General features: G+C 39.9%; 1 protein-coding gene across 2 annotated transcripts in view; it reads right to left on the bottom strand.

Moving 5' to 3' along the window:
* The window catches only part of CACNA1I (calcium voltage-gated channel subunit alpha1 I), a 412,300-nt gene that overhangs the window by 67,976 nt on the left and 327,327 nt on the right, over positions 1-16,997 (bottom strand). For both annotated transcript variants that reach the window (XM_042468134.1, XM_042468135.1), the window contains exons 11-15: positions 14,723-14,874; positions 11,869-12,054; positions 7,904-8,021; positions 5,596-5,751; positions 5,061-5,142 (exon numbers count right to left, since the gene is read on the bottom strand). In XM_042468134.1, coding sequence (XP_042324068.1) covers positions 5,061-5,142; positions 5,596-5,751; positions 7,904-8,021; positions 11,869-12,054; positions 14,723-14,874 — 694 coding nt within the window. The remainder of the gene's footprint in view (positions 1-5,060; positions 5,143-5,595; positions 5,752-7,903; positions 8,022-11,868; positions 12,055-14,722; positions 14,875-16,997) is intronic.

Raw genomic sequence — 16,997 nt, 5'->3', positions numbered from 1 at the left:
TAAACCACTTCAAATTACCACAGGAAAAATACCAATGGGAATGAAAACAGGGGTAAAAAATACCCAGGTCTGTTTGCGCACGTTTTTAATGGGAACGATGGGTCAGATTCGAGTCAGAATCTGAGTCAGAATCGCAGCGAAATAAGCCGCTTTTTTTGCCCAGTGGGAAAGGCACCTCAGTTTCTCTCTCAACCTTCCCCCCTTCCCTCTTTTTTTTCAGCTTACTTCAGCAGCTTGAGTTCAAAGTGAAAAAGTAGTTTCAACTCAGTGGGGTAGTGCTGAGCTTCCTCAGTAAGCTCAGGTTAGGTAAAAGCAAACTGCTGAAGCTTCTTTTAGCTTATCTGGGTTTTTTTTTAAATCAATTAATTTTTATGTTGATCATGCTCTCATGAGGAGATTATTGCATTGAATTTAAAGTGACTTATGCCTGGGGGATAAAGTCATGATTAATTTTTAAAGTGGCTGTTATTGTACACAGCCATGGCCAGGTGAGTACAACCCATATGTAGCCCAGATCCCAGCCATGCTTATCCAGTGGCTTTTCAAAAATGGGAGTTTGCAGTTTTTGAAAAGCCGCTGGGTAAGTGCAGCTGGGATCCGGGCTGGATGCGAGTTGCACTCACCCGGCCACGGCTGCGTGTGATAACATCTGCTTTTAAAATTAAACGCGACTTTATCCTGTCAGGAATAAGTCATTTTAAATTGAATGCGATGATCTCACCAGTTTTCCCTGTTCTTTCACTGGTACATCTGTCTAGCTGTCCTTCTTTCCCACCCCTACACTTTCATCCTTCTCCTCTTTTAAACCTACCTTCAACAGTCTCTCTCCTTCATCCTGTCCTTCCTCTTCCATCTTTTCCATCTTTCATGTAAAGCCTGGGGCTGGAGATGTGCAGAATTTGCTGGGAAAAACTGCTGCAGACACTGCTGCCTCCCCTGGTCTGCCATCAGCCTCCAGCTCCTCACCACTTCCCAGGTGAATCTCTTACCATGGTGGTTGGTTCTCCACCCCCACATCATTCTGGCTCCACAGTTCCACACTATCCGGAGAACTCCACAGTTCCCACCTCTCCATAGGTACTCCATAGTAATATTATTTTTTTAGTGGCAGCTAGGGAAGCCAACACAATTCTAAGCTGCATCACAGGAGTATAGTATTTAGATCAAAGAAAGCAATAGTGCAAACTATTCTGCTAGGTTGGATCGTCTCTTCTCCAAGCTAGACATACCCAGCTCCCTAAGCCACTCCTCATAGGGCATGGTTTCCAGACTTTTCACTATTTGGGTCCCGCTTCTCTGAACATACTGTGTCCAGTTTTGGACAACACAATTCTAGAAGGGTACTGTGAAGCTTGAACATGTTCAGAGAAGGGTGACCAAAATGGTGAAAACTCTGGAAATCTTATGCTCTGTGAGGAGTGGCTTAGGGAGCTGGGTATATTTAACTTGGAGAAGAGAATATTAAGAGATACTATGGCAGGATACAGACCGCCCAAAAAGGACGGTCTCCCACTTCCCTGGTTTGCTCTGCGGGGAAGCTGCAGGCCCCAGATCTCAGGGCCTCCCCACGGAGCAAAAAGAACCCTTAAAAAGCGGGTTCTTCTTGCGGCGCGTTTGTGATGCCGCAATGTGCCAATGACACGCTGTGGCGTCAGAAACACACCAGGATGTGCGGACACTAAGCATCCGTCATGTCAAAATGGCGGCACCTGTGAGTACAGGGTGCTGCCATTTTGACACTTGGTCACTTGGTAGGGGGCGCACTTTAAGCCCATCTGTAGAGGGCCTATGATAGCTTTGTTTAAATATTTGAAAGGATATCAAGTTCGTATTCTGCTCCAAAGACTAGGACATAAAGCAATGGGTTCAAACTACAGGAAAAGAGATTCCATCTAAACATTAGGAACAAATTCATAACTGTAAGAGTTGTTTGACAGGTGTGGTGGAGTCTCATTTTTGAAGGTTTTAAAACAGAGGGTGGATGGCTATCTGTTGGGAGTGCTTTGTTTGTGAGTTCCTACATGGCAGGGGGTTGACTTGTGGTCTCTATGATTCTATGGTTCTATTAAAGGAAAGGAATTTGAAGAGAGGCTTCCCAAGCTGTGGAACTCCCTTTCTACAGAAGTTCTCAGCTGCTACTGCATATGTAGACTGGGGTCCCAAACAGATCGGCAGTAAGCGCAGGCTTGGGAGTGGCATGGGGGTTTGAGGCTTAGGTGACAGACGCCCTGACACCACCCCCAAACCAGAGTCGTGCTGCCTGTCTGACTAGTGCCACAAAGCTGTGATGGTGGCTGAAAGGGTGCCCTTTTGCCAGCTCAAAAAGGAGCAGCATTTTGCTGCCTCTTTTTGAGCCAGCAAATAGCCAGATCAAGGCTGCAGCATGTGGTTGCCATGGCCCCAATATGGCGCTCAAAGTGGCGGTGTTACTCCATCCCTTTAGGGCTATCTGTTTTGTTGCTGGGTCTCTCCCATTCTCTCAGTTGTTCCTCTCTCTGCTCTCTTTCCTCCAGCAGGCAAAGAGCTTTTTATTGAGGCAGCTCTTTGGCTCTTAACTCATTGTGGCAAAAGGGTGTTGTAAACTATCTGTTGTAAACTATCTTGACTCCCAAGAAATGCCAAGAAAAAGGCAAAATATATAAATAAATGATCACCAGAGGAGCAACAGGTCAGCTTATCATATCTAACATCCCCATGCAGAAAACAACTCCTGTCATCTCTTACTTTGTCATCTGAATGGTGGCAAAGAGTGGCTCCCATGTCAATGGGGCAGTGAGTCAACTCCAGGTTCTAGTCTTACCTTCAAAGGTGCTATCCAAGGTTCTGAATTTTAATCTGCTAAATAGGTTCAGCCCCTTGGATAGATCATTTAAGCTTTAGGTGAAAAGGTACAGCAGACCTACTGCCCCACTAATATAGAAGCCATCAACTGCCATGGCATATACAGACCGGGTCTTGCAATCTCTCTCTCTGAATCAGATAGAATATTCAAGGCTTCTAAGTGGCCTGCCTGACTGTCTGTGCTAACCTGGAAAACATTTTCTCTTTGCACAGACCTGAACTGGCAGCAAAGTGGGTCATTTAGATGGAGGAAACGCTGCCTATCATATACACTCTTCCATTTTGCCTTTGAGAGTGAGCTGATTTTACTTATGTCTGAATTCATGGTTTTATCATTTTATATCAGTAGCCACTGGACAATTTATACAGGTTTTTCATTTCTCTTCAACCTGCTTGTACAATCTGAACACTGGGGGTTTGATTGAAACTCAGTGTGGGGGCCCAGCTCCATCAGCAGTTTGAGCATCTTTATCATCATTATTCTAGCTGCTGTGAAACTATGTGGAAAAACTAACTGTCCTCCTGTTGCCAGGCTGGTCTAGAATCACTGTTGCATTCTGAACCAAAATATATGTTGTTCAGGGAAAAGAAACAGGATTTTGGCCACATCAGGGACAAAAGATACCAAACATCCTCTGGTGAAGTGCTACCACAGTTTTGCGTTTGTAACTAGAAATAAAAATAAATGAAAGGATTCCTCTTTCTGAACCCAACTTCCTCGGGCAAAGGGGGGGGGGAATGAAAACTTTTCAAAATGATACAAGCTTCCACGTATACAAAAAGTCAAAATTCTGTGAGCCAAATTTTTTCAGCTAAATGATTCACATACGTTTTATTTATAGTCTACCTTTCTACTTAAAACAGTATGCAAGGTGGCTAACAATAAAATAATATATATATATATATATATATATATATATAATTAAATGTTGAAAATGGGTAATCTAAAATGCAATTAAAGTTCACCAATAAAAAATAAGATTAACAGCACCCATTAGTTTAAACTTGCTTCAGCAAACATGAGTAATTTGAAAGTCAAAGGGTTGAACATAAAAAAAAATGTATGTGCCTGCTAGCAAAGACAACAGAGATGGAGGTAGCTTGCCCTTACTTAGAAAAGAGTTCCAGACCTGGGACCAGCTGCTGAGAAGGCCATCTCTCATACTCCTGTCAAATACATTTTCCTTCTGGAGGGACAGAAAGAAGAGCCCTCCTAGAGAATTTAAAAATCAGCCACACAATCCCATAAATATCTACTCTCAGATGTTAGTTCCAATGAGATTGGTGGGGCTTACTCCCATGTAACTGGAAAGAGTGTTCAATACTTTTCTTTTTTTAAAGTGTGGCATGGATGAGCTGAGAAGCCACATACTATAAGAAAATGGAAAGAAAATGTGCTTCTTAACCACTACACTTGTAGTGTGCTCTTCCTTTAAGTGGGTATCCATTCTGGACACACACATCCCCGCGTAAGGGAAATATGGTGGAGCCCATTGAAAACAATGGGGCTTGTGCCTGTGGTGCGTGTGCCATTGCCTCTTTCAGCATGCGGCTTTCAATGTATGATGAAAGCCACATATGATGCAGGCGCACTGTAATTTGTATATGTGTGTTGTGTGCCTTATGTTGTGTTACATATGAGGACCCTAAGGGAACTCTATCACAGGGTTTTCCTGGAAAGATTTATTCAGAGGAGGTTTGCCATTGCCTTCCTCTGAGGCTGGGAGCATACAACTTGCCAAAGTCACCCAACGAGTTTCATGGCTGAGTGGGGAATCAAACCCTGGTCTCCAGAGGTGTAATCTAACACTCAAACCACTATGTCATGCTGGCTCTGCACTTAATTTACCCATAGTTAAATTAAATTAAGGAGAAGAGCCATGTTGAATAAGGCCATCTAGTCAAGCATTGGAAGGGACCACATATGAAGGAACAAACAAATTGCTGGAATTTGCACTGCAGTCAGAGGCTGCATCTGTGCTGGGAAAATAATGCAGTTTGACATCACTTTAACTGCCATGGCTCAGTGCTATGGAATTCTGGGATTTGTAGTTTGTTGTGGCACCAGAGCTCTCTGGTAGAGAAAGCAAAATATCTCACAAAACTACATACTCCAGAATTCCATAGCACTGAGCCATGACAGTGGTGTCAAAGTGCATTATTTCTGCAGTACAGATGCAGCCAAAGTCATGCAGAATCAAGATAGTTCATCTTCTTACCTGAGGCATCCTGGAACTTGTCAAACTCTTCAATGTTTGATGAACTCTGATCATCATCTGAAAATGACCGATTAGCATCACCCTGTGTTGGGAAAATAAATGCAAAGACCTGGGAATTGTGAGCATCTTGAGGCAAAGGAGATGTTTCCCTGTGATCCCAGTATTTTTCAAGGAATTTAAGGCAGGCAAACTACTTCATAGAAATGCTAGAATGATATGCTACTCTGCATGGAAGATGAACCTGACTTGCTGCTCTGGGCATGCAATGAATCTTTTTTTAAAAGCTACTTTAAAAACCACCCTCCAAAGACATGTGACTTAGCAAAGCCTTCGTGAACCTGATGTCCTACAATTATGTTTGACTAGCATAAGGCCAATGGAGTGGCAATCTAAGACAGCCAGAGAACATAAAACTGGAGAAGGCTAGCATAAAGGAAGAATCACATCTGATGTGTTACATTCATCTTAGGCTTTCTCTCTTATCAGCCATAGGCCTATACCCTTCTTTCTGGAAGCAGTTACAATAGCAGCTCACCTCGGCCTGGAATCCCTCCACTAGGATGGCCACAAGCAGATTGAAGAGAACATAGTTGCCAAATGTCATGAGAGCCACAAAATACAGGGATGCCCATGGGGAAGTGGAGGCCATGCCATTATACAGCACAACATTCCAGTCCTCCTGAGTCAAGATCTGAAACACATAAAAATATAAAAAGAAGAGCCATATTCAACAAGACTATCTAATCCAACAGTCACATAATAGTTGACAACTAGTTTGTTTGTCACGAGCCTGCCATCAAGTTCTGAGTGCACTTGCAAACTCTGTTTCATAAACAAATTCATACTGTCCATTGATGGCTCCATCTTCCATGGATTCGATCATCCACATTGGCAGTCATCATTTATATTTTGTGCATTAAACCCCACAGTTTAATTATGTGCTGTGTACAAAGTAGTACTTCCATTTAACTGACTTGAACCTTTCATCATTCAGCTTCAGTCGATGACTCTGGCTTCCAGTATTATTATTATGTGACAAGGAGAAAAGCAATCCTACTTGCTTTCTCCACATCATAAATAATTTTATATACCCCCATTGTGAGATTTATAAAAACATAACCCAAGCTTGTAAAGGCAGGATAAAACAAAGAGGATGCAGAGTAATAATAAATGTGTTTACCAATGGAAAAAAAATTCTAATTGTTTCTATCTTTGAGAGTCCATTCACATGCATGAACTTTTTCTTGTTCTGAGATGATTTTTATGAAACAATGCTTCAGACTGTGTCATGCTGTGCCAGTGCCACAGGCACTCTCTGAAATCCAGTCAGTTGTCATTCACAGTTCACTGGAGAGTAGCAGATACAGTGCAGCTCTGTTATGAGAGGCACAACTATGCTTGCAAACAATAGTGGATTGTGATTGATGGCACAGTGGGTCTGTATACAGCTTGAGCTTATAAAGATGCTGTTAAGAGGTGGCTTTGGAAAAAGTTCCAAAATCCATTCTTAAGGCAGTAGCTTTATTAGGCCAGCTCAGAGGTCACCAACAGTGGGCAGGGATTTTGAGATCTCCAGATCTGCAAGATGTTACCAAAAGCAGGCAGTGTGAATGGAAGCTGAAGTGGTGTTTGTTGTTGTTAGCTGCCCTCGAGTCGGTTCCGACTCATGGCGACCCTAGTACTCTTCTCCAGCATCACACTTCAAATGAGTTGATTTACTTTCTGTCTGCTTCCTTCACTGTCCAGCTCTTGCATCTGTACTTGGAAATTGGGAATACAACGGCCTGAAGGATTCTGACTTTAGTGCTCAGTTGTATGTCTTTCCTCTTCAGTATCTTCCAGTTCTTTCATAGCTGCCCTAGTCTTATTTCTTGACTGAAGTCTCCATTCTGGTCCGATGTTTGATCCTAGATATGGGGATTCTTTAACTATTTCAATTTCCTCGTTGTCTAGATTGAATTTGTGTATTTTTCCCCTGTGGTTATTATTTTTGTTTTTTGTTTTCTTTATGTTCAACATCAGACCTGCTTTTGCACTTTCACCTTTGACCTTCTTTATTAACTGTGCCAATTCCTGAATGTCTTCTGCTAAGGGAGAGGAAAAAGCTGATTTGATATTGAAGTCATGGAGACTGCATGATCAGAGTCTTCAGTGAAATGTAGGAGAATGTTCAGATTAAGTTCAACAAGGTAATGTAATAACTTCAAGATATATCTAGGACTGGTGAGATGAAGAGACACAAACATACCAGCTGGATTTTCCACTACCAAGGATGTTCTATGCTTTGTTGTATGCAGACATCTGCAAGTAACAACTGGATTTTCTACTTTCAGAAACTACAATCTAACTTATACTGGCTTCATGACTTCAAAATTAAATTGGTTTTTACTCTTCCTCCCACTCCTCAACTTGCTTTTTGTAACATCTCATCTCATTAAGATATCTAGAGATCTCAAAAAATCATGGATCCCATTTGCTGGCTCTTGAATTGGTCTGAAAAGGGCATTGCCTAATTTAATTCCTTTTTAATGTAATAATAATAATAATAATAATAATAATAATAATTTATTAATTTTATTTTATTTTTATGTTTTTATTGTACTGTTTTTAATGCAGTGAAGCCACTCTGAGTCCCAGTCCTGGGAAAAGAGTGGAATACAAATACATACAATAAATAAAAAAATAAATAAACAATTGACTCAATATAGATTTTTTTTTAAAAAAATTATTAAACATAGCCCTATGTCAAATGACAGATCAGAAACAATTTTTTTTCACTTCTTGCTTCATAGATTATATTTCACTCCCTTCTCTTTCTTCCTCTTGCCTTTTTCTGGACTCACCTGGAACACAGTCACAATGGCCCAAAGCAGGGAATCAAAATTCTTCCGGTCGGGGACTGTATCTCCTGTGTCAGTCCTGAGGCTGAATTTACACCCAAAGATGTGCATTCCCAGGATGCTGTAGGAGGGGAACATAGGTTCTGTTAGTTGGTAATTACCAAAACATTTCTGCAGTGCTTTTAGTCATTACAAACTTATTTACCTATTTAAGAGCTCATGGCAGTGTATATGGGTTGTCCCACTACGGTCTTATCTGCATGGGCCAAAAGACTCATTTCCCTCCCATTCTGATGGTGTCTTGCTTGGATGATGCAAGACCCAAACCCCAGTTCTTCTGAGAACAAACTGGATGACATCAGGCACATTCAGGACCTGAACCAAGGTATTATACTCTTAGCATGAATTAAAAATACTTACCCTGTGTTCCCATGCCATGGTGGCTGTCTGCATGGTTGTCCCACTGAGCCACCCTATGCATCTGCCACTGTTGCCAGTCGCTTGCTCTGAGGTCAGAATGAAGTGTCCAGCCATATGATCATCACTGGGGGCCTCATTCTGACTTGGAAGCAAGTAATTTGCATTGGACATGCTGGGCAGCTCAGTGGAATGCCTGTGTGGACAGCTGCCTTGGTATGGGAATGAAGAGCCAAGTAATGGAAGGGAAGTATTGTGGCCAGTGCAGGCAAGGCCTGTATTTTCCCACCAAAGTTGTGAGGTAGAACTCCTAAGCTTACTTTCATGTCTGACTGCTGATGGCAGTCTCCTCAATTTCTAGATACTAGCATGTGCCCCCAATCATCCTGTCAAGCCAATTTCTCAACTCAACATATTCTTATTAACCAAATAATGTATCACCAGAATCAAAATAAAGCTTAACAAAAGTTTGTGATAATATTGAAGCATGTCATAAACATTGCAAGATCACAATGATGAATAAAGGAACATTATTTTTATATGAGAAGATAATATATGAGAATTTATGTAAGTTCAACAAGTCACACATTGATAAAGATAAATGACTATGATAACTCAAATGAGATAAATAAACCAAAATAAGAAGAGATTGAAGATGGTAATCATAATGATTCCTTGACAATGTAGAATGTATATATATTTAACCCAGGTTGCATCTACATTGTAGAAATAATACAATTTGACACCATTTAAACTGCTATGGCTACATCTTACAGAATCCTGAGATTTGTAGTTTTGTGGGTCATGGGCACCAGCACTCTTTGGCAGAGAAGGCTACACACAGCAATTAAAGTGCTGTCAAACAATAGTATTTCTACAGCGCAGATGAACCCCCAGAACAGTGAGACTGTAAGATCATGCTTTCCTCTGTAGAACCACTTTAAAAGGAGTGATTTAGGCTGAGGAAAGGTGCAGGAGGCAAAGGTTCAATAAAAGTTGGGCAATCTGTCGTCCTTCAGATGCAGAACTGCAGCTCCCATCAATTCCAGGCAGAATATCCAATGGTATAGGATGATGGAAAGTTCAGCCTACCATTTGGAGAGCTACAAGTTCCTCATCCAAGGTTTACTGTTTCTTTCTTAGTAATACTTTGCTGATTTTCCAGTCATGCTATCATGTCAATTCTTTTTCTTTTAAAAACCCAAGCACCGTCATGACAGATTGCCCACCTTCTCCCATGTTCCAGGAGACCACTAGGGGACCTGTGTGATCGATGCCACCAGCCATTGTTTGAGGAGAGGATTCCCATCAAAAATGTCCCTTGACAGGCCTGCTAATAGGCTATTCTTTCTACTCCCCATCCATCATAGAGCAGAAGAAGGCAGGTGGGGGCTGCTGGTATTCACAGCTGATGTTGTTGCTCACTTGTAGGTTGAGTGGATAATGATGGCAAGGAGCAACAGCTACCACTGGCCATAGTGAGAGGGCAGGAAAATGAGAAGTGGTGCCTACTTTGTGCCACTGTTTCATTTGCCCATTCAGCAAGTGAGGAAGAAGTGACAGTAAGGAACAGCTGCCATCACTGATCCTGTCTGTCTTCTCCCTGTGGGCAGTGGGCAAGAAGACTTGGGAGTGACAGTGTTATGCTAAGGATGGGGGGGGTATTAGAGAGAGTTTATACTCAGCCCATGGAGAGCTTTAATTTTGCAATGATAAGAGCACTAGTTGTAGGTTTGCTTCTGGTGTTTTGGATCATGATGTTCAGGTATGTGCCAGAGTGGAAATTTATACTCTTGGTTTTAAGAACCAGAGACAATATTTGTTTCTTACATGGGCTCATTAAGATGATTTAGCTCATTAAAAACTTTCAATCTAATTATTAGTAGACAAACTCTTATAATGTAATTTCAGTCTTACACCCAACACTAAGACCTCAGTGGTTTGCTATTTGAATTTGGCTTTCCTCCACCTCTCTAACATATTTAATATTATTTGCCCTCTCTCTTGTTTGATTAGCTTGTGTTAGATGATGCTGCTGAATCATCAGCAAAACTCCATCTTCATCAAAATAAATCTTTATAAGAGAACTGCATATTTGAGAGAAAGCAAAGATGTGCCACCTACCACTGGCTATGTGAAAAAGAAAAGGAAGAAGAGGTCTGTGGGATGAATGGATGTCAAGTTTGAGAGTATCAGTCCATAGGAGAAGAAACAAAAGATTAGACAATTTAAAACTCTTAACTACCTGTCTCTACCTGTATTGCCCCCTGTAGGAACATTATTTATGTTGTGGAAGCATGGTTGCATATTTCCTCTGCTTCCAACAGCCTTCCTTTCCCTCATCCTTCTTCTTCTTTCCAAAACAAATTTAGGTCATGCTGAGAGAGAAAATGCAGGCTACACTGTGCTCTCTGTGGGATATCAGTAGACCTGATCTGACAGTGTTTCCCCTAGGAATGTGCAAAACCTTTCTATTGTTTCCATGGATGTTACCTGGATCACTTAAACAAGACATTATATTTTGGACACTTGTCTGCTAAAAGCAGATAAGCAGTTTTGGTCATGGTAGTGTAACGCAAGGGCTGGGAAGCCCACCTCATTTAATTAGAACAGAGGTGGGCAACTGTATTTCCCCAATGTTTTTTAACTGCAGCTCCCATAATTTCTCATTGTTGGTTATTCTGACCTCAGTGGATGGGAACTGCAGTATAGTGACATCTAGAGTCGTGGTTGCTCACTGTTGAACTAGAACTATACAATCCACCAACTGGAGGCAAGTACAACTTGGGCTGCAGAAATAATGCAGTTTGACACCACTTTAACTGCCATAGCTCAATGCTATCAAATTCTAGTATCTGTAGTTTTGCGAGACATTTAGTCTTCTCTGTCAGAGAGCTCTGGTGCCACAACACTCCACAAATCCTAGTATTCCATAGCATTGAAGATAGATTGGGGTATGGGATGTTAAAAGTTATGTAGGAGGGAGACATGGAAAGACAGTTCAAGGGTTGATACTTGGAAGAAAGAGAAGAAAAGAAGGGAAAGTAGAAGAGATTTGCCATGCGACAAAGATTTTAGGAGATTATTTACTCAAACTGTGTTCCTTCTAGGTTTTAGTTTCCAGTGAGTTTGTTTGTATTGTTTCCCCAACAAACAGTCTATCTTTTGTTAACCTGGCTTTCAGCAAAAGCAGAGCTTAAAGAATGTGAAGACATACCCCAATACCTACACCTACACAGTACTGTTAGCACAATATGTCTGTGACAGCAGGATTTGTTCTTGATTTGTTATTTTAAATTTACTTTGATTTTCTTAATTGTCATTTCAATTGTTATTTTCATGAATTGTTCTTTTGCTCAGCTCTTAATAATATTGCCTGCTGTTTCCCCTTTAATGTCAGAGGAGCTTGGTTCAATTGACATGATTCCTGAATAAAAAGCACAGAGATCAATCAAATCCAAGCCAAATGGATCTCATACTGGTTCACATTTTGCTTTGACATATTTTAAAAAGCATTTTAGCAGACTTCCAGGAGGAATCCTCTTTCTCACCTGAATATGAATATAAATAGCATAAGAAGCATGCAGAAGGTAGCCACATTGTCCATAGTCTTCATTAGCACCACCAACTGACGCCGCAAGGCAGGCATGAACCTCACCAGCTTTAGTACCCTCAGTAGCCGAAATGTCCTCAGTACTGACAGACCTCCATCAGCTTGACCTATGATCTCCCAGATGCTATAGACCAGGAACAAACAGAACAAGAGAAAGAGAGAAAGGCAGCCAGGGTCAGAGTAAAACCTTGAGAAATGGTATCCACAAAGAGGATGAAAAGCAGAGGGTGCATTTATAAATAGAAATAATATATGAAATGAGATTTAATTACAATTGAGGTTGATATTGTAATGTGCATATGAGAGGGGGGAAGTGAGGAGAGGGAGTGGGGAAGAAATACAGCAGGAGCATGTTTTGAAATGATGGAGATGGATAAATTGACTATGTTAATAAATGAACAATCATTGAGAAATGTAAGGATATCTGCTCAAATTTTGGGGAATATTAATTAGCTCAACACACCAATATGGGGCTCCTTACAAGTACCCCTCTCGGATCGAATCCCAGCCTGTTTATGAAGGGACCAGAACTTCCAGGGACTGACGCAAAGGCAAAGTCTTTGAATTTTAATCTAGTTTATTGATGCACAGGGAGACACACACATACATTCACTCATGCAGTCACTGAAGGCTAATAGAAGAAAGGGAGGAAAAGTGGAAAGAGAACACAAGGCCTTCTAATGGTAGATACTTGCCTGCAATGGTTTCCCTAGGAATCAAGGTAGCTGCAGCAACACTGAAGGAAAATGGGGAAAGGGGTGTGTGGAACCAGGAGAAGCAGACTGACAGAGTGCCTGCCTGCCACCAACATGGAACTTCGAACAAAGGAAAAACTGAACTTTAAATAGGTTCCTAGTCACGTAGTCAGTGGAGGCTTTTGTCCTACCTCAAAAGGGAAACCAAATTTACACATCACTTGATCCATAGGCATCCTTTGTCATGGGAAAACGATTGCTACCGGAATGGCTTGTCTGTAAATCTATCTCCTAGGTGTGAAGGAAATCTTCCTATTTGCAACTCCTAATTGAGGCTGGTGCCTACGTGGTCTCTCCGCTTTCAGGTCATGGCAGCCAAGGGACAGCCCCCATAATGCCTTTCCATTAGGGTCATCAGGAGACATACTTCACCCTATAGATGCAGAACTTGCTTGGAGGCCTCTATGATCAAGTGATGCCAGGGGAAAGGGGCCACCTGATTACCTCCACAGATGCATTTTGGGATAGGGATTTTGGGAGTATTTTTATAAAATTCCAGACTTGATAACAGAAAGTATGAAGAAGACTGGAGTAGTCTGCTAAAAACCTGGGCAGAAAACAATGGGCTATCATAGTAACTATTGTATACAAAAATTAATTAACCAAGAGGTTCAAAGAGGAGGCAAAACTGGGTATTGAAATGTAAGATATCATATAGGCAGTAAAGAGTGGATAGAGGACAATGATATATGGTTATTTAATGCTAAACTGGTAGAAGAAATAGATTGCAATAAGGTGTAGAAATAAGAATTTTACAATGGGGATGCTGAACAGTTGTAATATATATACAAGGAATGCAATCTATCATAAAGAGATGGAATGCATTATAAATATAACTTGACATTAAAAGAAACAGAATCTAGCTCAGTTCACATTATAAGGATGTATCCAACAAAAATTGTATTATACTGACTGTAATTTTTTAGGGGGGGATTTGTAATTAATTGTAAAAACTTATATGAGTGACTGTGATATAGATAGCAATTGATGTTGAAGTTTATATTTTGTGGAAAAGTAGGAGAATGGATTTGTGTATCATTTGTGCTGGTATCTATGAATCAATTTCCTATGTATCAAAGCTGCACAAAGTCTGGCTGAACATTGGTTGGTTTAAAGAGGGAGGGTTCCTCACACAAACTGGAAGGCATTCCACAGTTATTCCCCCTTTTCCTCTTTAATACATTTCCCATTGTAAGAAAAAAAAAGATGGAAGAAACAGTGACAAAACAAGGGAGTGATGGGCAGAGGAGAGCATTGTATACACTGTAAAACATCCCAGTGGAACATGAGGGATTTGTTTTTTATTGGTGACCTGCTATGTTTTATTATTTAATCTTAATATGTATTAATGTGCATCATGTTAAATTATTTTTATAGAATGTACACCATAGGCAGGCTTATTTGATTTTATTCTATGTACAGCACTGTGTAAATTAAGCTTAATAATAATAATAATAATAATAATAATAGGGATAATATGTTTAGCACAAGATGAATCTTTGAATTTATTTATTCTCTCCCTCAACAATCTTACTGGGAAAGAAACCATAAAGTAATGTTTTTATATGCTGCCTTTCTCCTGGAATGGGACCTGAGGAAGCTCACAGATAAAGAAAATAAGAGCTACAGCAGCCATGTCTTCTCTCCTAGAAGAGAGAATAAAGCATTCCCATGGAGAAGTGAGTCTAAAATCCAGATTCACAGTCAGAGCATGGGAATAACTAGTTACAAACAACAAGTCATTTGTAATTATTTTCTTTCTGTACCAACCAAGGCACAACAAATTTACATTATGAAAGTAATAGAATGAGGAATTACTTCACACCTTTTGCAGCATAACTGTAACTTTGTAGTTACAGAGGTATGGCCTATTTGGGTGTGTTTTGTACCAGAAGCCTGCAGTACATACTATTCTGATTTTTCAAAAAGAAAAATTATCTATTTTAGTTACTTTGGAACAAAGAGAAAATAAAGGGTTACTTTTTACTTATGAAAACTAGTTTCCTAAGCTCTGCATGTATATTTGCCAGCCATTACCTGATAATCACAATGATGCTGTCGAAAATGTTGTAAGGGTTGCGAAGATAATCAAAGAGACCGAAGGCAGCAAGTTTCAAGATCATCTCCAGGGCAAACATGCTGGTAAACACAACATTGCAGATCTCTAAAATGTTGGTCAGCTCTTCTGGCTGCAGGAGAGAGGAAAAAGTACATTAAAGAATTAGAAGCAGCTTAGAAACCTGGACAATAGAGACACACTGAAGGGTGGGGTATACATACCATAAATAAATAAATAAATAAATATGCAATAGAGAAAAAGCAGAGGACTGCAAAGGTTTTCTTATGACCTTAGGTTTTTATATTGTGAATACATGTATTTTTTAAAATAGTGCTTCCCAACCTTTTCTGTGCCCCACATCCCTAGGAAACATTTGATTAATGTCTGCACCCCTTGCAGAAGTAATATCGTATTTGAAGATGAAGACGTCTAATTCTAATTTTTCAACCACAAATTGAACCACATACAATACTGTGGGCGAACAAATTGAACTTTAAAAATAAGCTGTTAACTCAGTGCATGAAAAGCAAATCCAATTTAAGTAATTTGTTTCTAATTTATTCAGATAAAATTGTAAACAGTAAAATCAGTCCCAATCATGAACATAAAATTCAACGACCTTATTTGCTCCCGCTTCTCATTAGTGATTTTGTCAAAATGTGGAACTTTCTTGCTGACTTTGGTCTGCAAGTATGCCTGTGGATGGCTGACTGATGTCTCATGACTTTTCACTTAAAGACACAATCCATTTTCCACTGCACCCTCTAAAATTCCATCTTGCACCTCTGGGATGGGAATGCCCTGCTTTAGATCATGAATACATTAGTAGCAGCTTTATTAAGTTTTACAATTAGTATCTTTAATTTCATTTTAATAAACCAATAACATAATTTTGTGGTGATTTAAAATATTATCTAGATTTTTTAAAAATAAACTAGGGTGTCTGGGGGAATACTAATGTTTGAACCACAGTCAGGTATGCTGGAAACATATGCTGTTTCCCTTTGTAAGTATTGTTTGTTATGTTTGTTTTCTCTTGTTGGTAGATAGTTTTAGATTTATAATTAATTAGGTAATGCCGTATTGTATTATATCCCTAAATATTTTTATAGTTATGGAGAAAGTGTTTGTATTTGCATCTTTATAATTTTTGGTTGCTTTTCTTTTGCTTTGTTGTTGTCATTGTCTTATAGAGTTTATACTAAAAAGAGGACTCTCAGGTCCTTTCCCATCTCTTCTTTTATTGCACAGTAAATGTGTGTCTGCAAGATCAACTCCTCAAGATGGATCAACATTTGATGATATTTCATCATTACCTCTCACCCCTATGTTTTTACATAAACTCTTGTAATTTGTGTGGGCTCCCCTCCCTTGTGCATATATGCCTGGTTTGTTTTTAACAGTAGCTGCTTTAGAGAGAACACAAGATCACCATCTCCAATAAAATAATGGATGCAGAAAGCTTAACACAATTTGGTATTTTGAAGCAGCAGGTGAATGAGTGAGGATTACTGTAATATTCTATGGAAGTGTCCTTTGTCTATTATAATGAACATTGTATGCTTATAAATAAAGATATTCTCATTCCTTTGGGAACCTGAAACTGTTTTGATGATTTCAGGATAATCACTGAGATACTTCTCTGTCTGTATGATCTGCCTCTAACTGCCAAGAGAACTGAGAACACAGAAATTAAACATCCAAGACTAGGGATCGAATCCTCGCTCTTATAGATATACACTGGGTGACCTTGGTCAAGTCACACACTCTCAGCTTCAGAGGAAGGCAATGGCAATCCCCCTCAGAGCAAATCTTGCAGAGAAAATCCCATGAAAGGTTTGTCTTAGGGTTGCCATAAGTTGGAAACAATTTGAAGACACACAACAACAACATTTGGGACTTACATTGCTAGTATTCTCCTTTGTCTGCTATGCAGCTTCAATATCTGGTTTTTACAGAACTACAGTTATGATTTAAGAAGCTTCCACTGAATGCTTTCTTGTATCTGATTCTAAGCATCCAGTGGAAGCTCCTAAAATCATGGGTGTAGTTCTGTAAAAACCAGGTATTCCTCTTTTCTTGTATGGTTTGTATGTCTGAGGGGCTGTTGAACCTCTACCTTTTAATTCTTTCTTTTAAAATCACCAAGAACAAACCTTGTCAATTCTGCCCTTTATAGCATATGGACAGAATACAGTGATTTTTAGCCCCCGACTTGACCTTGTGCTAATATGGCAGGGTTAAATAATTTTA

Source organism: Sceloporus undulatus, chromosome 5, assembly GCF_019175285.1.
Source record: "Sceloporus undulatus isolate JIND9_A2432 ecotype Alabama chromosome 5, SceUnd_v1.1, whole genome shotgun sequence".
Classification (NCBI taxonomy): Eukaryota; Metazoa; Chordata; class Lepidosauria; order Squamata; family Phrynosomatidae; genus Sceloporus; species Sceloporus undulatus.
The sequence above is the reverse complement of the archived record's forward strand: the minus strand, read 5'-3'. Positions and strand labels throughout refer to the sequence as shown.